A 26,864-nucleotide genomic window follows, 5' to 3' on the forward strand; every position below is an offset into this window, starting at 1 on the left:
GTCAACCACTGTAACCTCTGCCATACACTGTTGTTCACATAGACTAGCCCTGATTCATTGAAGAAGAAGACTATATAAAGACATAAATACAAAAAAGCAAGGATCTCTGGGAACCATCTTGGAGACTGGCTATGGCATATAGAATAACAGATACAGTACATCCTATCTCACTAACCAGTGACTACAAAATATGATCATTCTTACTTTTATTGTTCAAATTATGATGGCATAAGCCCTCAGGGCCTATTTCCTGCAAAAGGCAAACTCCTTCTCTCCCATATTTCTTTTTTTTTCTTCTGTATTTCTGACATAGCTTTTGTGTTCTCAGAAACAGTCCCTCCTGTACTTCTGCCCCAACTTTCTGGACCTGCTGCAGCCTTACTATCTCTCACCCTTATGAGGACAGTGGGCACCACTGTTTTGCACAGATGACTGTCACCATTGCTTCTATCATTAACTTTAGGAAGTGCTTGATATTCTTCCAAGAAAGTAGAACAAGCTCAAGAGCACAACTGAGGCCAGGGTGTGACAGTTAACAAGTCTTATCAGAAGGCTTGGGAATACCAGAAAAGAAGTGTAATAGACAGGGTAACTTACACTGCTATTAGTAGTGGCTACTCTGAGATGTCCACAGTCTGAACATCCTCAGAATGGTACAAACCTAGGTCCTCTGGAAACTCTACCACCACCAGATGCCCTATGTCCTACAAAAGACAAAGTATAGCACAATCTGTCATCAGTCTTAATTCCTAAGGTCTGGGATTTTCAGGCTGGGATTTTAATACCACAGGTAGAACTCAACCATCCACGCCAGGGCATGCTGGGCCAAGCACTCTCCATTTCTTGTTCACAGCCTGTCCTCCAGCACTAGCTGAAGAGAATAAGCCTGTGCACTCTCCCAGCATTCCTTCCCATCCCACTTCTATGATCCTCACAAACAAAGAATAATCCAAAGAATAGTCCTCTCAACTCTGCAAAGATATGCAGCAATGCATAAGCATAGGATAGTCCAAATCCACACTTAGGGAAAAACATTTTCGCATAGAAATCTATCGAAGCCTAAAACTACTGAGACATCTTGTTAACGGCCTGAAGCATCTACGTTTGCGTTACCTTAATTATTTCAGGCCTTCCCCAAGACTAGACCTGGGTAGATTGCTTTATATTTACATAGCCCAAGAGACGACTTCAGGGTGTTTCCTAGCACTAAGGAAGAGTTAGTACCATGGGGAAATTGGATCCTTTGCTTTTAGAAGGTAGTATTTCCAGCTGCTTTACTCATCAAGGTTAAAAAATAAAATCCTGGCTTCAGCCAGCCTGGTTATATCACTTGCCGTAATTACTTCCTGGAAAGCATGTCTCCTCTTCATCACAGAGCCCAGAGGTCAGACAGCAAAAATAGGAGCTGAAGGGAATAAGTAGTGCCTGGAGATAGAAAATAGTGTCAGGCAGATTGTCATATAGAAACAGTGGGCTGCCATGAAAGGACAAGAGATTTTGGAGCCTGGCAAATGTAGGTCCACGTTATGGTGGATGCTTCCCTTATGGTGAGGTGACTCAGACTTAACTTCTCTGAGGCTTGTAAATGATGTAAAATGATGGTAACAATCTCTACCTCACAGAGTTGAGGAGTAAATGAAAAAATATATAATCCAGCCCTGGCAAGCAGGCTACACTCCAGCTACAGCACTGGGTGGTAGGAATAGAGTGGTGAGCAGATAAAAATGAGTCACTGTCTTCACTGAGGTTCCAGTCCAGAAGGGAAGACAGGCATTAAACAAAGAACTACCTAATTACAATTGTGATGACTGCTATGACAAAGAAGCACAGGGTAACATAAGAGAAGACTTGACCTAATTTAGGCTGGCAGGGAACGTGGTCTTAAGGTAGTGATGCCAAAGGTGGGGAGTCTGGGTTAGGGAGAACATGTTGGGTTTCAGTCAGAGCATTGTAGGCTGCTGGAAGGTGCTCAATAAATGGGAGCTGCTATAATAATTACTATTATTATTATTAATTTAGTAAATATTTATTGAGTATCTACCATGTGTACTGTGCTACTATGCATACTGAGGGTACACTAAATGTGTGAATTTGAGCAAATATCTTAACCTCTTTGAGCCTCATTATGTTCATCTGTAAAATGGGGATATTAAGACTATCTCTTAAGTCTGTCTTTGAGGATTCAATGAAATGTGTATATAAAGTATTTAACATAGTGCCTGGCAAAAAGAGAAGATAATATATGTTAGTAATTATTATTACTGCTCATTAGTCAGGGCCAGCTACATAATTTGCAGGGCCCATTGTAAAATGAAAGTACAGGGCCCCTTGTTTAAAAAGTAATAAAAATTTCAAGACAGCAACAGCAGAGCATTGAACCAACTTCGTGACCCTGTGTGACGGCATAGTTAACACGGTCATGAAGACAGCCCTGTCACTAATTATATCATATATATATATTTAAATAGCTTAACTATCCAAGAAGTTTGAATTGGGAGGGTGGGGGATGCAACTTCTAGAACTTAATCTGTTGAATTTAGTTTATAAGAATAAAATATAAGCATATTCAACATATCAGTATATCAATAGATGATCGGTGATTACATTTTCCTCAACATTTTATTATGAAAATTGTTAAAGTGCAAAATTATAAGAATTTTATAATGAACACACACACACACATATATATATATATATACACATCACCTAGATTCTACAATTAACATTTTATTATATTTGCTTTATTATGTATTCATCTATCCATTCCTCAAACCATCCATTAATCTATCTTGTTTTCGGTGCATTTCAAAGTAAATTCCAGATATCAATATCACTTACTAAAATCCAATTTGTTTTTTTTCCTTCTGATGTAAAACTGACATACAGAGGAATGCACAAATCTTGGCTAAATTTGTTGAGTTTTGACAAATACATATACCTCTGTGACCCAAACCTTTAAAACATTATCCATCACCCTAAAAGTTTCCTTCATACCTTTTCCCAGTTTATCTCCATCCCCAACTTCCCAAGAGACAACTACTGTTCTGATTTTTTTTTTATGGAGCTTAAATTTTTCAAAAGTACTTGATAAGTATTTAGCTTCAGTGCTTTCTCAAATGGGTGCATAGAAAATTCAGCAGACTGTAAAATAGGAAAGATAATTCTAGAATAATGTGGTACAATCAACAAATATTTGATGAGTCAAAGAGTAAAACTAGTGAAATCACTTGAATGCTTTTTCTTTATCATTTATTTATTTATTTATTTATTTATTTAGACCATGCTGCAAGGCTTGCGGGATCTTAGTTCCCCAACCAGGGATCCAGCTCGGGCTCTTGGCAGTGAAAGCTCTGAGTCCTAACCACCGGACCACCAGGGAATTCCCAGCTTTTTCTTTTTAATAGTTTCATTTTTGGGTAAAAATGATGACAATGTGTACTCCCGAAAAATGTGAATAATATGAAAAAATACAGAGAGGAAAACCACCCATCATGGAGAAATAAACATTTTAAATATTTTGAAGACATTTCTCCTAGATATCTATGCATATATACATATAGTGATATATGGATGACATTCGATAAAAATGGGATCATACACATGTAAGATCTATTTCTATATCTTAACAAAATGCTGTACTGGGTTACAACATGAGTACATTTTACATGCTGATTTATGATACCAAAATGCCCTGCAAAAAGGAGGCACCAGTTTACATCAACTGACTGTCTAAGTTTTAAATTCTTAAGAATGGAAAATAAATGTTTGTTTTATATTTTTTCCTTTAGGGTAGAAAAGAGGGAAACACATGAAGGGCTAATAAGTGCCCCTAAAAGCACAGCAAATCAATCCAGTTGAACTCAATTCAATAAACAATTACTAAGCAAAGATAAGAAGAGCTGCTGGGAACAGAAAGATAAGTCATGAACCCAATATGCAGAATACTCATACCCTAACAGGACAGTTTCCTTGACTACAGTGATTTATCCTCCCTTGAGCCTACATGATGAGGGAGGATCAGAAGGATCTACTGCTGAAGGGGCACTGAGTCCTCCATTAAATTTGGTACAAAACTCAAAAGATGTAAGTGAAAATCAAGTATCCCTCCTGTCCTTCTTCCCCAGATTCTTACCCCCACCCATTGTTCCCCTCTCCAGAGTTTTCCACTGTTACTGATTTCCTGTATCTCTTCCCAGAAAATGTTCTGCATATACATATATATATATATATATATATATATATATATATATATATATATATACAGGCATATGCTGAGCAGGCAAAAACATTAATTGTCCACTCATTGCTTACTCCTTCAAGCAATTTTAAAATACAATTGTATGATACCTACACATAATTGTGCACATTGCTCTAAAAGTATACCTTGGAGATTGTTCCATATTTACTCATATGTGGGTGCTTCATTTATTTTTAACTTAGAGATCATTACACAGCCACTCTTAGGGAGCTTCTTCATTCTTTTTTACCATCTACGCAATATTCCATTGCATGAATGTATTTATTTAACCGGTACACTATTGTTGGACCCCTAGGTTGGTCCCAATATTTTGCTAATATGATCCTGCAATGAATACCCTTCTAGATACTGAAATCAATTTTCAGTAAGAAGTGATTGTGTGAAGGTAGTAATGTTTGGCTTCAAATCAAGTTAGTAAGTAGTTGGTAGAGACATTTGTTGGGTTATAGATGAATATTTAAAAGTACAAAGCATTAAATATATATGCTGTGTCTGAAGTATGTTCCCCTAAACCACTGTTAAAACAAAAGAAAAGCATAAGAGCCAACAGGAAATCTCCACCCACTTAGTCAGACTCCTCAGGAGCAGTAAATAGACAGGCCTTATCCAGTATCTTCCAGGTTCACAGTGGAGCTTTGTCACACTAGTAGTGAGAACGCATTGTAGAGTCCATGCTTTGGCACTAAAAACTTCCCCTAGAGAGTTAGGATCTAGCAGTACAGACATACAAATACTCACTTGTCACACAAATAATTCATCAAAAAGCCTTTGGACAAGCAGGCAGAGGAACAGATTTCCTTTTGCCCTTCCCATTGACTTTTTTTTTTGGAGTTCATTTTGAAATAATTACACTTAGAGAACAGTTTCAAGAATAGCTCAAAGACAAAAACAAAAGAAAACAAAACAAAAAAAGAATAGCTCAAAGAACTCCCACATACTTTTTATTCAAATTCACTACTTTTTAACATTTGGACACTTTTTAACATTTGTAGAACCTTTCTTTACACAGAGACACATACACGTATGTATATATATATATACATGAGTTTTTTTTTCTGGATCATTTGGGAGGAGGTTGTATACATAAGGCCCTTTTACTCCTTAATACTTCAGTGTATATTTCCTAAAAACAGGGATATTTCATTGATTCTGAGAGGAAAGACTGACCTGGCTGCTTCCATCTGTTCTTTTTTAGAATCATGGACTTTTACAGCTAGAAGTAACCTGAAGGTGTCTAGTTCACCCCCTTTACACACAGGGAAACCCAGAATTGGCAAATGAGTCAGCCAAGGTCATATTGCCAATATCTGGGAGGAGATCCTCTCTTCTGGCTCTTTTCTCTCTACAAGCCACTTGGGATCATCTGGTCCAAACCATTCAATAGATTTTATAAATGAGGAAACTATGGCCCAGAGAGGGTTTATGATTTGTCTAAGGTCACACAGGAAGTTACTTGCCTGGATTCCATAGGTAGCTATAGTTCTTTGCTATGGGGCTCAAGGAGAAGACTAATTTTCCTGAATGTGCACTCAGTGAATAAGCTGATGAATGGACATCTAATGCTTTTGCCTGCCCAGCAATCCTTCCCCCTTCTCCTGGCAACAGCTTTGGGAAACCATCCTTCTTCCATTAGATATAGAGTTAGTGGGACTGTCCTTCAAAGTTCTGCACCCTTCTGGCCATGAAATGGGCATGTAACCCAGCCTAGGTCAATCACCTTCTCTGGGGCATTTGAATCTTGAGGAGAGAGACTCAAGGATTGAAAAAGGTCAAGCTGATAAGGAGGCTGCTTATTGGCTTTTGTTGCTCATCAGCTGTGCTTCCCATCCTGCCTGAGACTTGCTTCTTCAGTGTTTATTTCCATTCCCTGAGCTACCTCATGTCTTTCCAATACTTTCCGTAGGCTTAGGTTGGCCAGGGGTAGTTTCTGTTGTTTGCAAGCACAGGACTCTAACCAATAACAGCTGACTTGAAAAAAATTTTGCTTTCAGTAACACTTGCCGAAACAGAACTGCAACGTAGGTTCCGTAGGAAATAGTTGGCCCTGGGTACACCCTCCCTCAAAGCTTAGTGTGAAAGTGCTTTTCAGGCTTATCGCTATGCTGTTCAGTCTAACTGATGACATTCCACTTTCACGTTCCCTGAAGTGACTGTTCCTTCACAGAGCAACCTTTCTGTTAGTTCGTAGCTCTTAGAAATGTCTCCAGCAAGGGGACATCGCTTAGTCAGTGGTGATTTTAACCCCATTGCCCCCAAACTGTCCATCTGGGTGGTTAGAGTGGTGAAATGCAATCTGACTTGAGCACAATAGCCCAGAGTGGGCTCCCTGGTCGATTGATTCTAGGGCTTGCCGCCAGTAGGAAGTGAAGACACTACTCATTGTCTTTCCTGACAATGTGTTCCTGACCTCCTGTGAGGATGTTTGGAAGGAACTTACACATATGCAGGAACATATTGGTATCTCCAGAATGACATTCAGACAGTGTAGTCTGAATTTGCATCCAGGAAAAAAAAGTCTCCAAGAAAACAAAATTATCTTCAAAGAGATTCCCAAGCACTTGTTGAAAACAGCTTTTTCTTCCTTTAAAATTTTATTGTTTTAATATTCTTTAAAATAATATATATAATTACATATAATTAATCTTATATATAGTTTAGTATTATAATTGTTAATATAATTACACACAGCAGTTTAGCTTCTCATTAGCCACTCAAGAACCAGATTTTTGCATTGCCAAACATTCAATCATTTAACAAATATTTTGGGGTCAACTATGTGCTAGGCACATAGCAAAAACAAACCAACAGGGTCCTTACCCTTACAGTGCTTAGAGTCCAGAGGGACAACAGACATTAATCATGATGTTATACTTGTACCCCATTACAATGTGTTATAAGTGCTATGAAAGACAAGTACAAAGATCTGTGAGAGATTGAGAATAAATGGTTTTCCTCAAAACAGTTTCCATCATTCCAAGTGAATTTCTTAAAAAGACTAGAGAGCAATCCCTCCCCCTGCCCTATGAGTCTGTAAATGGTCTGTGAATGTATCAGCCCAGCCCTGGTCAAAAGAACCATAGAAGATCTAGTCCCCCTTTCAGAGCAAAACCTAGGGGTACTGCCTTTATTTTCTCATTGTGTTAGTCATTATTGTTTTCAAAGCCAAACAGAAGAAGAAAATAAGAAAATAATTCAGTCACAATGTCCTAAAGAGGGCTTCCCTCGTGGTGCAGTGGTTACGAGTCCGCCTGCCAATGCAGGGGACACGGGTTCGATCCCTGGTCCAGGAAGATCCCACATGCCATGGAGCAACTAAGCCCGTGCGCCACAACTACTGAGCCTGCGCTCTAGAGCCTGTGAGCCACAACTACTGAAGCCCATGAGCCACAACTACTGAAGCCCGTGTGCTGCAACTACTGAAGCTCACGCACCTAGAGCCCATGCTCTACAACAAGAGAAGCCACTGCAATGAGAAGCCTGCACACCGCAACGAAGAGTAGCCCTTGCTCGCCACAACTAGAGAAAGCCTGCGTGCAACAATGAAGACCCAATGCAGCCAAAAATAAATTTTAAAAAAATGTCCTAAAGAATAAAAGACTTCTATTTCAAAGGCAAATACAAATGGGGAGATATATTCATTTTCTATTGCTGCTATAATAAATTACCACACATGTAGTGACAACGCAAATCTATTACCTTAAAATTCTATAGGTCAGAAGTCCAACTGGGTCTCACTAGGCTAAAATCAAGGCACTGGCCTTTCTGAAGTTTCTAGGAAAGTATCAGTTTCTTTGCCTTTTTCCATCGTCTAAAGGCTCCCTTCATTTCTTGGAGGCTTCCTCTATCTTCGAAGTCAGCAACAGGTTGAGTCTTCATGTCACATTTCTCTGATTTACTCGCTGCCTCCCTCTTCCACTTTTAAGAACTCATGTGATTAAAAACAGATCCACCCAGATAATCCAAGATAAGATCCCCAGCTCAAATTCTGTACCCTTAATTGTACCTGCAAAGTCTCCTGTGCCTTGTAACATAACATACTCATAGGTTCTGCAGATTAGAATATGGACATCTTTGAGGGGCCATTATTCTGCCTACTACAGAAGGCATGGAAAATGTTGGTAAAGGTGAAAATAAGTAGAGATGCTTCATTCTGTGTGGACAAATAGATACAACGTGATGCCATTTTTCTACTTATGGTGGTTATCTCTGGGCAGTGGAATTATGGGTAATTTTTCTTTATACATCTCTGTTTTCCAAGTTTTCTACATTACAAATAAAATACTTTTTTAAAAAAAAAAGCATTATATTTTCATTATTTAGGAGAATGTCTGAATTGTTAGGAAGGGCATGTTGAACTATTTCAGAGTAGTGTCATGATGTCTGCAACTCACTGTCAAAAGTTCAGAAAACATGGGGCTTCCCTGGTGGCGCAGCAGTTGAGAATCCGCCTGCTGATGCAGGGGACACGGGTTTGTGCCCTGGCCCGGGAAGATCCCACATGCTGCAGAGCGGCAAAGTTCAGAAAACACACAGATACATAGATAGATATGGCAAATATGGCGAAATGGTAACAACTTTTACTCAAAGAGGAGTATATATGTGTGTTCATTGCAATTGTAGTTTTCCTGTACATTTGAAATGTTTTATAATAAAAAGCAAAACTTTAATGGACAGAGATTCTGTGTTTATTTCATATTATTCTAATTATCATTTTCAAGAATAACTTCAGAGTCTAAGAGTAAGAAGATAAGTCACAAAATCAAGGCACGTTTTCTTCGGCAACCATCTTTGCCACTGATACCAAATTATATAATTAGATTCCAAGAGCTAGAGAGATGGACCTGACTGGTTTCACTTGAAAAGGTCTCATTTCTATAGGGATGCTTGTTCGCTGTCAGTAGCCCACTAATTTCTCCTAGCATTTCATGTGTTGTGCTTGTTAACATGCTGGACTTGTACAGAGGAGCCTGGGTTCTCAAAGCAGTATGCCCAAGGTGGGACCAGCTCTATAATTTGACAAGCCCAGTACAAAGTAAAACTGAGGGACCTTTCGTTTAAAAAGTATTAAGAATTTCAAGACAGCAGAGTCCTCAAGCCCCATGTAAGGTCACACATTCATGAAATCAGCCCTACAGAAAGCCCAGCAGATTCCAGCAACAGTCTTCTCCCACCAAGCCTCATATGCTGAGCATGCTCGGTGGGAATGGGGGTGGAGGAAGAGCAGGCACTGTAGACTCATTTTACTGCACAGTCTGTTCACTCCATTTCAACCAGTCGTCTTAGGGATGCTTAAGATCAAAGATTCCTAAGAAATCTATGAATTCTCCAAATTATAACCGTTCAGTGAAATGCTTTTGACCATTATCTATGACCGTGTTGTACAGTTGTAGGAACAATGCATTTATGTGAAAGAAAAGCTCTAACGGAGCTTATCAAAAGGAAATACAAATAATTACATTAAAAAACGATGATTTTGGGCTTCGCTGGTGGCGCAGTGGTTGGGAGTCCGCCTGCCGATGCAGGGGACACGGGTTTGTGCCCAGGTCCAGAAAGATCCCACATACCGCGGAGCAGCTGGGCCCGTGAGCCATGGCTGCTGAGCTTGCGCGTCCGGAGCCTGTGCTCCGCAATGGGAGAGGCCACAACAGTGAGAGCCCCGCGTACTGAAAAAAAAGACAAAAAACAAAAAAAAACCCCGATGATTTAAAATGTTATAGTCTTGGGACTTCGCTGGTGGCGCAGTGGTTAAGAATCTGCCTGCCAATGCAGGGGACATGGGTTCGAGCCCTGGTCTGGGAAGATCCCACATGCCACGGAGCAATGAAGCCCGTAAGCCACAACTACTGAGCCCACGTGCCACAGCTACTGAAGCCCGCACACCTAGAGCCCGTGCTCCGCAACAAGAGAAGCCACCGCAATGAGAAGCCCGCGCACCGCAATGAAGAGTAGCCCCCGCTCGCCGCAACTAGAGAAAGCCCGCGCACAGCAACGAAGACCTAGCACGGCCAAAAATAAATAAAATAAAATAAAATGTTATAGTCTTCCTAGAATAAAGAATATACTTAAAATATTTTTTAAAAAACTCACTAGATGAACAAAACCACCACATAGAAAGTCTCTGATATTTTAATTGATAACTAAGTTATTTAAAAACAAACCCAAATGTACCAATAAAAATTCAGAAAGAAAATGCCTCATGTGGCTTTCTGACCCATCCCTTTTATTCTTAAGCATTTGCTGCATTCCAGCTAACATTCTTAAATTGATTATAAAAAGCAAGAGAACGCTTCCAGTAATCAAAAATGGACTTACACAAGAGTGACAAAAATAAATAGAATTTCTTCTCTTCCTCTTCTTTCTCCCCTTGTCCAGGCTTTTTGCTATTGATATAAAGTATTTATCACTTTTAGGAATAAGACTCCTAGTGTTGATTTTCCCATTTCTGATAAATGATATGGTATTTTTTTAAAGGGCATGCCTCATATGGCTTAGAAAAACATCTGGAAGAATATAGCTAATAAACTGTTAATAGTAGCTAGCCCTAGGCTGAGGATTTGTGATGAGGATAGAGAGGATTTTTACTTTCCTTACTGTTGCTTATATGAATATATGCAATGAATATGTATTAGCTTTATCAATCAAAAAACAAAACAAAACAAAACAAAACACTAAAGAAAATTTTTAAAAAGAAAAAAACCCAAACAACCCAGCACGTACTTTAGATCTAGCATGGTGATTTAGGATCAGTCACTCAATCTCTTTAAGCCTTAGTTTCCTTACCTATAAAATGGGGTTAATACCACACAGAGATGTCATGAGGAAAACGTGTGGTAAATACACCCTCAAGTGCTCGCTTCGGCAGCACATATACTAAAATTGGAACGATAGAGAAGATTAGCATGGCCGCTGCGCAAGGATGACATGCAAATTCGTGAAGTGTTCTATACTTTTAAGAAAGGAAATTGAGTTATTTGTAGTGAGGTGGATGGACCTAGAGTCTGTCATACAGAGTGAAGTAAGTCAGAAATCGAAAAGCAAATACTATATGCTAACATATATATATGGAATCTGAAAAAAAAAAAAAAAAAGGTCATGAAGAACCTAGGGGCAGGACGGGAATAAAGACGCAGACCTGCTAGAGAATGGACTTGAGGACATGGGGAGGGGGAAGGGTAAGCTGGGACAAAGTGAGAGAGTGGCATGTACATATACACACTACCAAATGTAAAACTGATAGCTAGTGGGAAGCAGCTTCATAGCACAGGGTGATCAGCTCGGTGATTTGTGACCACCTAGAGGGGTGGGATAGGGAGGGTGGGAGGGAGGGAGACAGCAAGAGGGAAGAGATATGGGGATGTGTGTATATGTATAGCTGATTCACTTTGTTATAAAGCAGAAACTAACACACCATTGTAAAGCAATTATACTCCAATAAAGATGTTAAAAAAAATACACTTTCAATAAATGTACCTTCTCTGAGCCTCAGATTCCTTGCCTGCAAAATGAGGGAGCTGGATTAGTTGTCCATGATCCTTTTGAGAGTTAATCTTCTGATTCCCTCTTTTTATTTTCACAGAAAAAGACTGCTGAATGAAAAATAAATGTCTTTACTTGTCTTCAGGTAATTGTTCTTCTTTTATTTCCTGAAGAACCAGGAAGCCAAAAACCAATGAGCAGTACCTCTGGAATGTCTGGGCAACTCCACCCTGGGCACCTGGGAAATGACAGAGTATTTCCACTCATTAGACTCTCCCTGATGAGGAGAGCTTTCCTTATTGTGAAGAAGATTAAACTTCAGTTTCAAGAAGCTAGTGTGTGCCATTAAAAATATTATATCCTCTCAATTTTAATCTTTGACTACTCCAGGTCTCCTCTTTAGTTAGTTTACTTATACGTATTTGCAAACCAGATACTCTACTTAAGCAATTATGCAAGTGTTCCATAATTCATGATATCATATGTCATTGGTTAAAATCCAATTAGATGAGTATCACTTAGGGAGGGTTGCATACTGAATGAGTTTACAGAGTAAACTCTGTAAGTTGAGCTGTCTCTTACACATCTCAAATGCTAATGATTGCCTATCTTTCACGATACCAGGGTAATAATTTTACAATTCGTTCTTTGTTTTTCTTAGATTGAAAAGTAGCATGGATCATAGCAGTGGTAATAATGATCAGTTTATTAAAAAAGTAAAAACAATAAAGGAAGAGAAAGCTACCACATTGGGAAATACTATCGTTCCAAATTTCTCAAAACATAACATGCTTTTTATTTAATTAAAATATTGTATGGATACAGAATCGTAGAGAGGAACACCCACATGGCTTAGAATTCAAAATATCTCATGTATGAGATGTCTAATTTAAGCCTTTTCTGTGCCTACCAAATACCAGTGGGTGAGGAACGCCTTCATTGCCATTTTAGCATTTCCAGCACCCTGTGTAGCTTGGTGAGATTCTTTACCCTTCCAGGTTATAGCAGTCCTAGCTTTTCTTTGAAAAAAGTGTGAAAAAGCATATTCTATTTAACGTTAATTTTAAGAGATTGTAGTAGAACTCAACATAAAGAGACATTTTTTTGTTTCCACATTTATGAACAAGCTTCTCCATATACAAATTAGAGACATTACAACTTGCTCCTTACTGTATGTGGAAGGCTGGAAGAATTCTTTTTTTTTTTAAATTTATTTATTTTTGGCTGTGTTGGGTCTTTATTGCTGCACACAGGCTTTCTCTAGTTGCAGCGAGTGGGGGCTCCTCTTGTTGCAGAGCACGGGCTCTAGGCACGTGGGCTTCAGTAGTTGTGGCACACAGGCTCAGCAGTTGTGGTTCACAGGCTCAGTAGTTGTGGCACATGGGATTAGTTGCTCCGCAGCATGTGGGATCCTCCTGGACCAGGGCTCAAACCCATGTCCCCTGCATTGGCAGGTGGATTCTTAACAACTGCACCACCAGGGAAGCCCTGGAAGAATTCTTAATATTAGTAATAATAGTAGAAACTAACATTCTCTGAGCATCTATTATTTTCTAGGCATCATTATTGTATTTAATCCTAACATCATTTTATTTAATCCTAACAAGACTCCGTGGGGGTACTATCTACTTTTCTTCAAATGAGGAAATTGAAACTTAGAGAAGCTTAATAGTTTATAATTTACAGTGCTTTTAAATGGTGATGTAATGTGTGATTCTGAAACCTTGATTTTCGTTATTCTACTTTGATCTTCTAGGAGAAAGATGGAAATACTCCGAAGACCACTGCATTGCCTGCAAGTCCTTCAACAACTGAAACCACTTTTCTGTGCCCTTCTTTCTTGACCACCTCTCCTTATGCTCCAGTAATACAGACCTACTTGTAATTCCCTTAAAGTCCTTTTCTCCCGAGTCTCTGGGTGTTTGTAATGTTTCCTTGGCCTAAAATTTCATTATCCCATTACTATCAGACTAGCTGGCCTACTCCTACTCATTTTTCATCTCAGTTTAAACTATTCCGCCATGCTCCCATTCCTCTTGATAAACTCATTACAGCAAGAATCTTATTGTGTCATCAACTAAATTGTAAGTAACTCAAGGGAGTCTTTCTTTTTTAATTGTTGTATTTCCAGAGCCTGTCGCAGTAGCTGTTTCCCACATTCAAATTAAATATTTATAGAGTGAATGAATGACAAGAATGCATAAGTGACTTATAAGTTCATGCACAGAACTCATTAGGGGATGTGGCGGGTTCTATATTACTTTACTCCACAGAAGCCTAAAAGTTACCACAAGTGAAAAATTTTCATCCTCTTATATTAAAACTTTTCAACATATCCTTATTTTTCTCCAGAATCAAGTACCTGGAAAGAAAGAAAAAAAAAAGTACCTGGAACATGGTAATAATTCAATACATATCCGCTGAAATAGTGAAGAGTGTTAGAAAAGTATACAAGGTCCTTATAATCTAACACATATTCTCTCCAGACTCACTTTGTGCCACTCCTACTTTATCCTGTAATGAGTAACAGTATGTAATTTTCAATCACGTATCAAATATTTATTGAGTTACTGTTATGTGCCAGACACATTGGTCCACCATTTCAAATAGCCTTATTTCTTTTTCTTGCTAAACCTTCTTCCTGGAAACTTCTGAAGCCATTCATCAAATACCATATTCATTGCCGTTTTTCTACCAGCCTTGTTTCAGTTCAGTTACCTCCTGTAGAAGGCCGTCTCTGACCCCTTTAGCACCCAGTGCTTGTTTCCATCTTAGCCTTAATTACATCAAAGTGAAGTTATTTCTGTTTGTCACCTTCGTCTCCCCATCCCTATCTCACAATACTCAGGTGTACTCTCAGAGGGCACGGATTGAGGTTTTGTTCACCTATGTGTCCCCAGGGCCCAGCACAGAGCTTAGGATAGGGTCCAAACCCTGTATATAAGAATTGAAATGCAAAGTAGTTACTCTTTTAGGAGCAAATGGATTTACTACCTTGAATTCTCACAAGAAGTGAGTTAAGTATTATCTCCATGTAATAGATGACAAAACGAGGCTTGGAGAGGTTTAGAAACGTGCGCAAGGTCACAAAGTGGTGGAGCCTGTTGTCAAAGGAAACTGAAGAATGAAGCCACCACTGATTCTAAATGAGTAAGACTCACTCCCACTGTCTTTTCTTGAAATTTTCGTTTAGATTTTGCAAAATCTTTCCTTCTTCGGACTAATGACTCCTCATCTACCTTAAAGTTTTGAGTGGAAGCAGTCCCCCTTTCTTCATATTAGAAATTGTTCGACCACTCTCTGGAAGCAACGTGATGTTAAACTTTATGAAGGCACATTCATTCTGGGGTTTAATCTGAGTTAGGAGCCCTGGGGTACAAGACAGGCCCAGTGAGAAGAAAGGTTGTTTGAAATGGAATACAGGGACTAAGAAAGAGTGTTCCTCCGGGCAGGATAACACAGTGAAGACTTCAGCAAGGGGAGGATAGACCTTGTTTTAGATGCACAAATCCCAAGGCTTGTGGGAATTTAGTTGCTCACACCTAAGGCGGCCGTGGGGGACTGTGCTGCCCACAGCTAAGATGGATGCTAATAACCTCTCCTTTGGATGGGGTTGTTCGCCTTGCTCAGTGGTATTTTCAACGACGACTATAGTGAATAAAATTTAGTAAAAGTAGGCGCCTTCTACCAAGACGCTAAAGTAGGAATTTGGCAAGTTATGTTTAGAAAACCTTCAACAGGTCAAATTTTTTTCCTGCCCTTAACCAAAATGGTACAGGTTGTCCCACGGTGCTGAAGCGTCTAACCCTTAACTAAGATGGCGTTCGGAGGCTTGTTAAAAATTAGCTTGCCCTCTTTTTCTGCCCTTGTCCATCATGGCTTCCGAGGCATCGATCACGTGACTTCCGGACTACGGCGCGGGAGAGAGGGTAGGAGGGCCCTTGAAGGGTGCGCGTTCCCGTGGCGGTGCACCGGGTAGGTTTCAGTCAGAGTCACTATGGCGGCTGGCGCTGGCAAGGTAAGCTGAGGCGGCGGCGGCAAGGGAAGCTGGACCCGTCGTGGCGTCCGGGCGCCCAATCCCCGCAGCCCGTCCGCAGAGAGGTCGGCCGAGGTCGTGGCCAGTCGCGGGGGCTGGCTCGGGTGGGTTGAGAGGGGCGAAGGCTGAGGCGGGCGGGCACCGGCGGCTGACGGCCGTTTGTTTTCATGTTTGCCCCACCAGATCGGAAAGTTTTCTGCCTCGTCGGGCACAGCCTGAGGGTGTCCCACCGGCCGCGAGTGGTGGAGGCTGCGGCGGACCCAGCCCGGGGCCTCCAGGCCTCTCCCCCAACCTCCGGGCCGGCCTCCCTCCCCCACCTCCTCGTCAGCCCGGAGCTTCGGCTGCCTCCCCTGAGATGCGACCCTCGCGGGGGCGACCCTAAAAGGAGGCGGCCGGTGTGCTGAGCAGCAGCCAGGAGCCCAGGTGTTCAGGGACCAACTTCCTGCGGGTCGAGACCCCGGAGCCTCCCCCGGGTCGCGCCTCGCTCGGTCCGCACCCTCCTGCGGAGCCGGATCCCCGCCCTGGTCGCGGGGACGCCCGCCAGGTGCCCCGGAGTCCCGCCTCGGCCGCTGCCCGCGCCCCCGCCGGTCCCCGTTCCTCGTGCCAAGGACCTCAGCCACCGCCGCCTCGGCCCACGGCGGTCCGGGGACCCCGTGCCACCTCCTGGCCGGCCTCCGCGCAGCAGGGGCAATGCAGACTGTCCCGCTGGCCGTCTAGACCCCTTAGCCGCCCCCATCGCCTCTCGTCCCTCCACTCCCGAGGCCCTCGAGGACGGGCGGTGGCTGCCCAGAGGTGCTCAGCTACACCACCTTTCTTCCGCCCGAAAGGACCTTTCTGGCCGCACCGACCCTTTCTTCATGCTGCAGTGCTGCAACATTTCCGCCACCGAGGGGGGAAAGCGGCCGCGATCCCAAACAAAATACAAGAATTGGTGTGTGACTCATCTGGTTGTATACCTCCAGTCCTCAAACTGTCTTCCAGGAGTTTTCTTGGCCGAAGCTGTCCAATGTTTGAGCCTTTTCTTCCCAGGGAAGAAGATGGACTGAAAGCTGCCGGTTGGGGACTTTTTGTGATCAGGGCCCTGCTGGGTTTTAAAGGAGATGATGGGGCTTGCGCTGGCTTGTCTTCCCACCCCAGTGAAGAGTTTTTGATGTTCACTGGTTATGCTTAGACAATGTGCAGTTTGCTTTAATTTAAAATTTGGGGGGGGATAGGGGTATAGGCTTGTGAAGGGCAGTCCGGATCCGGTGGAACTCCTCTTTGTCCCTGGTAGGAGAGACACCCCAAGTCTGTCCTCGATGCCGTCAGCCTTGGCCATCTTCACTTGTCGCCCGAACTCACACCCGTTTCAGGAGCGTCATGTCTACCTGGACGAGCCTATTAAAATCGGCCGCTCGGTGGCCCGCTGTCGACCAGCACAGAATAATGCTACCTTTGATTGCAAAGTGCTGTCAAGGAACCATGCTCTCGTCTGGTTTGATCACAAGACGGGCAAGGTAATGTCACTACGTTGTCTAACAATTGTTGCTTTTCGTTTCCCTTTGCCCCTTCTGCATAATGAATGTGGGATCCCAGGGCTTGCACCCAGAGGAGACTTTCAGCAAGGCCATGAAACCAACTTTTTGTGTGTCTGGTTCTAGTGGAAATTTGATTGAGGTGGTTGAATGGAAAACAGAGAAGGTATTGTTAATTAAATGCCTCGAGAGGGCGATGGCATCTTGATAACGTGGTCATTCCCAGTGAAATCCCAAACCCTAATTCATTTTAGAAAACTAGATAGCGAAACTTGGCTTCTTGCTTTCAGTCTTTTTAGAAAGGTGAATTTGCAGTTCAGTGCTTGATGAAGCAAGCAGCAGTTCCCAAAGCAATGCAGGGAATCTGCGGCCGGTATTACTCTGGGGCTCAAATGACTCAGTGGTGAGATATAGTTAACACAGTAGCTTTTAGTTGAGTTCAGATCAGGGCTTTTCTAGCAAGGACAGTGTTTGTGTAAATTTATTTTGGAAGATTTGATACATATTTACCTAGGAAGGGATAATTTGCAGTTATCAAAGCCAATTTAATTAAGCATGAACAACTAACTTGACGATTTCAGAGTTTTGTTTGCAGGTTGGGTGAACGTATACCAATTGCTTTTGAAAATGACTTTTTGATGTTCCCTTCAGCACTTAATAAAAACAATGCATACTTACAGAGGTGATATTTAAAAATCAGTGTTAAAAATTAATTTATTTTCTGAAATTATATCCAGCTCTATCAGTTATTGCATTACCTGGATGTGATAGCTTGAATTTAGCGCTCTTCATTATAAGTGACTGACTATTTTAGCATTTTTATGTTGGCATCCTAATTAACTATACATGTGGTTGCTTATATTTTAAGAATACAAGAAAAAAATTGAGTAAGACCCTTTCAATTTTTAAAACTATCTCTGTGTGAGGAGAATATACTAAAGAGCTCATGTTTGTGCTTAAACCTCAAGTTTTAGTTAAGCTACTGAATTAGTTCCAACTTAGAGTAAGTTATGTAAGACTAATAAGAATATCTCCGGTTTCACCTCCTGACTTTTTGGTCCCTCTTTCTGAGTTAAATGATTAAGTCTTTTTTAAAAGAAGAATTTAAGTCTTTTAGAAAAGTACTGTTTTGAAATGAAAGAAACCTGAGCCTCAAAAGGAAGAGAGAAAGCGTTACTTCTGAATTAAGGAATTATTATATAAATCATTTTTCAAAGAAAGGAGGAAAAGATTGCCCAAGTGCTGTGTGCTTGTGTAATATCTATATCCTACTCTGTATGTAGGATAAAAACTAAAAAGTATGTTAATTTTTCTGTATAACACCAGATGCTCATTTATTTACCTGTGGAACAGATCCTTTTTTCTCCCTGGAAAGTAAAGTTTGGGTGCCTGAAAGACCTCATAGGTTACCTATAGTAATTTAAAGAACTCATCTTTCCGGCAGTCAAATTCAAACATAGATAGTTGCCTTAATCAGCTTTTACATTTTTGTCCTTTTATGTCCCTGGGCAACAGTTAAGGTGAAACTTAATCAGGTAATACGTTTCTTAAAGTACATTGCAAATGTACCTTCTTTGATTTATTTTGAGATGACTAAGGATAGATCAATGGTGAGTGTTTATTGTATAAATTGAAATATGTTGAAATTTTGAATGAAATTTGTTATTAGAAAACCTTATCTTTAAAGGATATGCAGCTTATTTCTACCATTTGAACTTTTTTTTCTTTCCAAAACATACTCAGGATGTGAGGCCTTTACTTTAGGGGTAGATATAGCTATTGATTATTTTACCACCTACCACTTAGTCTGTTTAAAACAACCTGTCAGATATTGCCATGTGATCAAATTGTTTTAAGAATTAACTATTTAAAGTTTAGGTTTGAACAGACAGTAGGTTGTTGTTTTTTTTTTAATCTTTTAATTTGTTCTCAGCAGGAGAAATAAGGAAAAGTACACCTACGCAGCTTTTCCTGAAGCATAAGTCCCTCTTCTATTATTTTTTAAAAAAATTTTTCTATCTATTATTTTTGGCTGCGTTGGGTCTTCCTTGCTGCACGTTGGATTTCTCTAGTTGCGGTGAGCGGGGGCTACTTTTCGTTGCAGCGTGCAGGCTTCTCATTGTGGTGGCTTCTCCTGTTAGGGAATGCGGGCTCCAGGCGCGCAGGCTTCAGTAGTTGTGGCACGAGGGCTCAGTAGTTGTGACTCATGGGCTCTAGAGCGCAGGCTTAGTAGTTGTGGCACTCGGGCCTAGTGGCTCCGGGCATGTGGGATCTTCCCCGACCAGGGCTTGAACCCTTGTCCCCTGCATTGGCAGGCGGATTCCTAACCACTGTGCCACCAGGGAAGCCCCAGACAGTAGGTTTTGATTGAGCATCTGTTATGTGCCAGATAGCGTGAGGTACACAGTTACAAAGAAAACCCACAATTAGACCAAATATCATTTATTGTTTTCTCTGTAATAAATTTCCAGTATGAGGATTTGTTACAATTTTATCGTAACAGAAGTCCCTAGGGCCTAATATATTTTCCCAGCAAATTTCTTCCTACAACACTAGAATCCCCTCCTTCTTTAAGCATTGCCTCATGCAAGTTCTTTTTGTTTGTTTGTTTGTTTCCTCAAACATCTTTAAACTTCAGTTTTCTCTTCTGGGGATAATAATAGTACCTACTGTTGTTTCCAGCATTGAGATAATCATGTAAATCACTTAGCACCCTGTTCCTGGCCCTTAATAAGGGCTCAGTCCTTAGAAAAGAGGGTGTTTGGGGGTCAGGGGGAAAGGGAACCATCTAGGCAGGTCTTTGCAATTTGCTGTAGTGCTGTGGAATCTCAGGAAGGTAATGAGACATTTTTTTCTTTCATGTGATGGCATAGGTGGAAGTAATTTTTAAAATTGAAACGTGAAGAACTTTGCCCCAAATTGGCACCTTACCTGGGAAGTGGAAAATTGGGGTAATATGCCCTTTGGTTGACTTTCAATTTGTGAGTGTTGCATTCTGCATTCATCATTATGGGAGAACCATTAAAAGCTGGAAGAAATTATAAACACTTAAAACTTTCTGATTATTCAAGTAATACATGTTTATTGTAGGAAATTTACGGAGTGTAGGCAGATGGAAATCTATGTGACATTTTTTAATGCTAAGTTCATGGAATGTGTTATGGTACTTAAAACCTGCATGCTGGAGGGTGACAGGTTTGCCAGAGAGTGGAATTTAATAAGCTTTCCCAAATCATCTACTCAGGGATGTAACAGTTGGATATTGCCCTGCCTGGTTTCCGGCCCTGTGTATCATCCTTCACTCCTTTTTGGAGGTCAGACTCTTCAAATTAGATGGCAGATTATAGGATGGTCATTAACCCTTCTATTGACTCAAGGTACCACTGAACAAGCAAATCTACCCATATGGTGATTACATAGAAGAGATAGTAAGCGGACTGCCTCCTTCTGATTTGGATGGCCCTATTTGATTTGAGGCTTTGTGGACCAGCGATAGTCTAGTGGTCGACACAGTAGTTTATTTCCAGTCTCACTGTAGTTTACCTAGTAGTAAGTAGTAGTAGTAGTTGTCTACTTCCAGGTTCACTTTTTTACTTAAATTCAGCACATATTTTTGGGCACCTGTTCTATCATGATCTGTTTCAGTGGAGAGCATAGTGGTGGGGTGGGGGCATGGGGGAAAATGAAGAGAATTGGTAAGAAATTGTTACTCCTTTTTAGGGGCTTATATTTGGATAGAGAGGGTGACTAAACACCTTGAGAACAGTTGATTTGAGATAAGACAGTATTATATAAGTTCAAATGGCTAGAGAGTGATGGTGTTTGAATTAGGCTTCAAAACAGGAGTGGACAGGTACAGGTTAAGAAAGGGTGCTTTTATGGGTTGTGTTTGTGTGTGAGGGGATGAGGGTGGAATAAAACAGACAAAAGCAAGTTATTTTGAATGATTTGGGCATCTTCCAAACACTGAAGAAACTGATTTTGTTGGATAGAAGGTCTTGGATAGTAGCTATGGGTGAACATTCGTTGTGTGTGGTGTTTTCATGTTTCTGCCTTGTTTTTGGAATTAGTTTTCAGACCTTGGAGGAGAGGGTCTCTGCCTTATGTGTCTGTTTCCTATTATTTCTTGTTAAGTAGATGTTGAGTAACTGAAGCTGAGTAGATACCCTGGTGCCAGGTTGTGGAATGCCTTTGTTGCCAAACTAAGGGCATGGACCCATGGGTTATGGAAGGCCCAGGAGAGTTCTATGCCGAGCATCGACATACCAAAACCATTATTTAAGAGTGATAAAACGTCCACGTGTAGAGAGGCCTGGAGCAAGTAAAAACGGGTAACTGTTAGCTTAACTAAACTTATTGTGTACATTGTACCATGCCCTGTTCTAAATGCTTTACGTGTTAACTTATTTAATACTTAAATATCTAAGATAGGTGCTTATTTTTCCCATATTAACATATGAGGAAATTAAGGCACAGAGTGATTAGATTAGGTTAACTTGCCCAAGTTCATATAGCTAATAAATGGTAGAGGTGGGATTTGAACTGAGGTTTTCTGACTCTTGAATCCAAGCTCTTAACTGCTTTGCTATTCCAAGGCTTTGTAAAAGTTTAGATATGATGTCATGTTGTAGGGGCGTGGGCCAGGTTAATAGTAGGAAAGAAAACGACTAAATGCCAGAAAATGAAAAAAGACAAATGTGTTAACTTGTCTGTTAGGACTTCAGCAAAGAGAGAAGGTCTGTATGGACTGGAGATTTTAGGAAAGTTTTCATGGATAGATGGTTTCATGGACGAGATGCAATTTGAGCTAGACCTTAGGACTTTTTGAATAGGGCAGAATGTAGATAGAGTCAGTCGGAAAGGAGTTTTGGGTGGGAAGAATTGCTCAAGTAAAGGCATAGAAGCAGGAATGATGTGGCACGTTTCAAGGACGTTGCAAGAAAGTCATTGCAAAGGAGAAATCTGCAGAATTTGACAACCAGGATTGTTTCTTCCTTCTTCCTTCCATATGACTGCAAAGATCCTGGCCTCAGCTTCTGGGGAGAGTGGCAGATCATACATTCATTGATTTTGTCTGTATTATGTTTCAACAGATATCTGTTTTTTTTGTTTGTTTGTTATTGTTTTTTTTACAGAAGTTACAAAGGTCATTAAGAGCTAGTTTTTGTGAGAAAGACATGTATTTGACATGTTATATTTAATGTGCATTAATGTAAATGTGTTCAGAAGGCCTGGTTATGTATCCACAGCACATCATCATTTCCTTCTCTGTTACTTTTAGCAGTAGTGGAAAGTTAATGAAATATTTTGTCTATTATTTCAAGTTGTTAAAAATATGGTTGGTGTATACACTTAAAACATTTTTGTTCTACTTTGTTATTTGACTTTACTCCTTGGCTTAAATTTATTCTTTACCTTCTCAGGCTCCTGTTTGGTTTTCTCAAGTGGTATTTATGTTAGAGCTTAGTATCTGTTCTCTTTTATAAATAGGGAGGAGGGTGTCTGTCATTTAGAGTTTTAAGTGAAAAGATTGTGAGATTGGTTCTTAATGTATATCAGTTACTTGAATCCAGAAAAATGGTGGCATTTGTTAGCTGCAGAAATGTTCTAAGGACTCTTTCCTGCCCATGCTTCTCTCACTACCACTACCAGTAGATGAACAGTTTATACGCCTGCTCAAAATCTAGGTTGTTTGCCCCTTTAATTTTTTTTTTTTGCCCCATTAGTTTTTAACATGATATACAAAACCTTCAAAATCGTCTCTCATTCCTTTTTTTTTCCAGCTTCATTTTCTATTACTGTTTTTTTCCTTTGCCCCAGGCTCTGTGCAGTAGCTATGTGACAGTGCTCATTGTTCCTAGAAAAAGTGCCGTTTTTGCTGTTTTGACTTCCAGAATGACTTTTCCCCTTCATCCCAGTTCCAATGTGACACCTTCCCTGACTCCCACTGAGGAATTAATTGCTTCTTCCTCTATACTCCCATAGAACTTTGTATATAATTTCGTTATGAGACACAGACAACAAAATAATTATGACGCAAATGCACTATTGCTCTGCCAGATGTGAGCTCTTGAGAACAAGGGAATAGGCACTACATAAATGCTTGAATGAGTGAAATGTGAACAATGGAGCAGTTTCTGTTTCTGCAGACCCTGAGGAGGGTCAAAGAGCAGAAGGTCATTCGAGTTAATTCTCAGTTTGACATCATGGACTCAGTTTCCAATACATGGTGTTTGTATAAATCATTACTTATTGAGAATTTGCAGCGTGCAAGACACTTTGCCGAGTGTTTGGTATCTTAGATAATCTTGTGATTGGTGATATTATGAATTTTGAGCCATTACATATATATCCATTCTCATGCAAAATAATACTTTTAAGGGTTTGATGATATTCAGAATGCTTTCTTATTTCACTTGATCTGTATAACACTTAGGAGGTAGGTAGAGCAACCGCAGACTGGCTCCATTTTATGAAAAAAGAGTTTGCTGTTTAGAGGTTATTTGCACAAGGTCATCTCTTAGTAACTGTGGAGAGTTGGAACCAGAATCTAGATTGTTTCCCTCTGAGATAAAAGCCAACTGCTAGACATTTATTCTGAACTATCTTATTATGGAATGAACAATTATTGTAATGAAAATCTGTCATTTGCTCTCTTGAAGGGTAATCTAAGCTATTATTTTCTGGAAGTATAACTAAAAAGCTTGTCATATGACAGACTTTCAAAGACTGAGAGAATCTGAGTTAATTATTTCTCTGAGTCAGCTAGCACTTTTTAAACATACCCCTACTACTCCTAGCAATAAATATATTTTTTCTTAAGTTTGCATTCATGCAACTGATTTGGATTTGAGTGTTTATGTAAATGAATGAAACAGCCTTGGAAAAACTTGTGTGACGTGTAAATTTTTAATTCTTTAAAGAGAATAGCTGACAGGTGTAAAGAAAAAAAGTAAAGTTTATATAGGCACTTGAAAACATGGAAGCCTTTGGTGATTCTGCTGTATTCTTTGTCAAATATGTAATTTGGGTTAGATTTTAATTTAAAGACATAGGAAACTTTGTTTTCTTATTTATTTGCATTAAGGTTTTATCAATACTTTCAGGCTTATGATTTTATCTACATTTATAACTACTGACTTATTCTAGCTGAGTCAAGTAGAAATGAATTTCCAATATGGACCTTCAAGCTATTCTTCCTTTTTTTATTTTTCACTTACAAAAATAATGGATACATTCTCATAAAAATTGAAGCAATAAGGACGTATGTGGAGTATATATATGTTCTCCTTCACATAGGTACCTCTTATCCTCTTCCCTTCCTCTAGAAGTAACTTTTGTTATTAGTTTGGTATGTAATTTTCAGAGCTTTTTCTGTGCATTTGTCTACTTGGGTATGTAGATAAGTAAGGTTTTTTGTTGTTGTTACTTTTTTTCATAAGCAATTGGATCATAGTTTTAAATGTACTTTTTAGCTGATGATATCAAGTGAATTATGCTCAGCTTATCTGAAATGTGTTAATATGCTCTAGGTTATGACCAGCATCCAGACTGCTGTAAAATTAATATCATTTTATTGAGCACTTACCAGGTGGTACACTGAGTTTTATATGCATTATCTCATTTAATCCTCACAACAGACTTTTGAATTTGTTAGTATTATTATCCTCAGGATGAGAAAGCTGAGCTTCAGGAAGGTGAAGGAATTTGTTCAGGGTAACACAGAGAGTGGTGAAGTCAGGATTTGAACCCCAGTCATCTGATTGCAGAATGCATGCTCTTGATCGCTCTGTTGCTTGCTACCTCAGCACCTCCGCACAATTAGTCATTGTTAATCTCATCACCAACCAGTTAGTGAGCAATAGATCAAAAGAAAAAAAAATATTGAAATAAAAACCTTATTGTCTGTTAACTCATAGATATTTTGGTAGTAAATCTGTGTAGAGTTTCAATTGAAGATCAGTTCCTCAAACAATATTTATTTATACTTAAAATTTTACAATTTGAAAAAAAAACCTCTACATGTAAAGATATTAGAGTATCACTGTTCAGATACTATAATATACTTAAAAAAGATACTCTTTCATTGGATAATTTTTTAGTATGCTTTATTTTTATTGAGATATAGTTGATTTACAAAATATGCGCGTCCGGAGCCTGTGCTCTGCAGCGGGAGAGGCCACAGCAGTGAGAGACCTGCGTACCGCAAAAAAAAAAGAGGACTGTTAGATGGAGTAATAGGTTAGTGAAAGCAGGTTAGTGTGGAGGAAGTGGAAGAATGTAGAGTTCAGTGTGGATAGTCTAGCAGAGCAGCTTTTGTAGTACTGTGTGGCTTAATTTCTGTCACTAGTTTCTTAGTGTGAATGTCTTACTCTTGGTTAGACTTTTGTTTTATTGAATTTAGTAGATGGTGTTTCGAAATTTAACTACATTTGTTGAAACAAAAGTCTAACCAAGAGTAAGATATGAATACTGAAGAGGTAGAGACAAAATTTTGGTATTATTGAGAAGCTCTAGTGCCAAAGTCTTAATGTGGGAGTTGAGAAATGGTTGGAAAGATGCAATTTATAAGTCCCAGTCTGAACCTGGGAATCTTAAGATATTAATTTTTCTCACCGGTGCATCTTTTGCATATGCAGGCCTATAGAACATGGTAAAATATTGTTAGAATGAATGATGTTGTCTTGACTAGAAGAAAGTAGTCGTTTAAATTATAGTTGAACTTAAACTGGGACCATTCCTAGTCCTTAACAAGTATCTGAGTGTCTCATGTGTGCAGTGTAGTGCCCAGCAGATAGTACTGAAAAATATAGTTACAATACAAATAAGTCCAACAATAGAAGTATCTACGAATCATTGTTTCCAAGGAGCTAAGGGAGTGATGTATTCCTTCCCTAGGATTGGGGGCAGCAAATATGGAAGGAATGAAGAGGGCTTCAAAGACAAAGTTGTTTTTAAGCTACTGTATGAAGAGTGAGGGTTTACTCTCTGTATAAAATAGAGCAGGGCATTCCAGCCCCAGGGAATAGTGTGTGTTTAAGGCAGAAAAGCCTAAAGAGAATGATGTATTCTGGGAAATGCAAACCCAGAAGTTAGCAGAATTGAGGAGGGGAAAATAGAGCTGCTATCAAATCTTTGGGGGTCATTGAACACTGCTGGTAGAAGTTTTAGGGTTGGACTACCTGAGTTGGAATCCTGGCTCCATTGCTTGCCAGGTGTGTGACCTTGAGGAGTCTCTGTGCCTCAGTTTTCCTCATCTAAAAATGAGGCTAATAGTGAGATTCACCTCATAGGATTGTTGTAGAGATCATGGGAATTCTTGTAAAGCAGTAAGCAGAATGTTTGGCACAGAATAAGTACAGACAGTCCCTGATTTACAGTAGTTCAATTTAGGATTTTTCGACTTCATGATGGTATGAAAGTGATAATACATTCAGTAGAAACAGTACTTAAGATTTTGATCTTTTCCTGCAAAATGTGGTGTGATACTCCCTTGTGGTGCCGGGCAGCGACAGCAAGCCACGGCTCCCAGTCAGCTCTACAATCCCAAGGGTAAACAGCCAGTACACTTAAAACCACC

The 26,864-nt window shown here is 40.0% G+C and overlaps 1 protein-coding gene and 1 long non-coding RNA gene across 30 annotated transcripts in view; both read left to right on the forward strand.

The window, feature by feature from the left end:
- Positions 1 to 13,855, forward strand: part of LOC309828342 — a 38,704-nt gene extending 24,849 nt beyond the window's left edge. The window contains exons 2-3 of the long non-coding RNA XR_014297305.1: positions 11,835 to 11,879; positions 13,491 to 13,855. This is a non-coding gene — a long non-coding RNA (uncharacterized lncRNA). The remainder of the gene's footprint in view (positions 1 to 11,834; positions 11,880 to 13,490) is intronic.
- A 3,213-nt stretch (positions 13,856 to 17,068) lies between these two features.
- Positions 17,069 to 26,864, forward strand: part of SLMAP (sarcolemma associated protein) — a gene marked incomplete at its 5' end in the record, with an annotated part of 147,717 nt that continues 137,921 nt past the window's right edge. For all 29 annotated transcript variants that reach the window (XM_082663931.1, XM_082663909.1, XM_082663916.1 and 26 more), the window contains one exon: positions 17,069 to 17,266. In XM_082663931.1, coding sequence (XP_082520057.1) covers positions 17,069 to 17,266 — 198 coding nt within the window. The remainder of the gene's footprint in view (positions 17,267 to 26,864) is intronic.

Source organism: Grampus griseus, assembly GCF_964374135.1.
Source record: "Grampus griseus genome assembly, chromosome: 10".
Classification (NCBI taxonomy): Eukaryota; Metazoa; Chordata; class Mammalia; order Artiodactyla; family Delphinidae; genus Grampus; species Grampus griseus.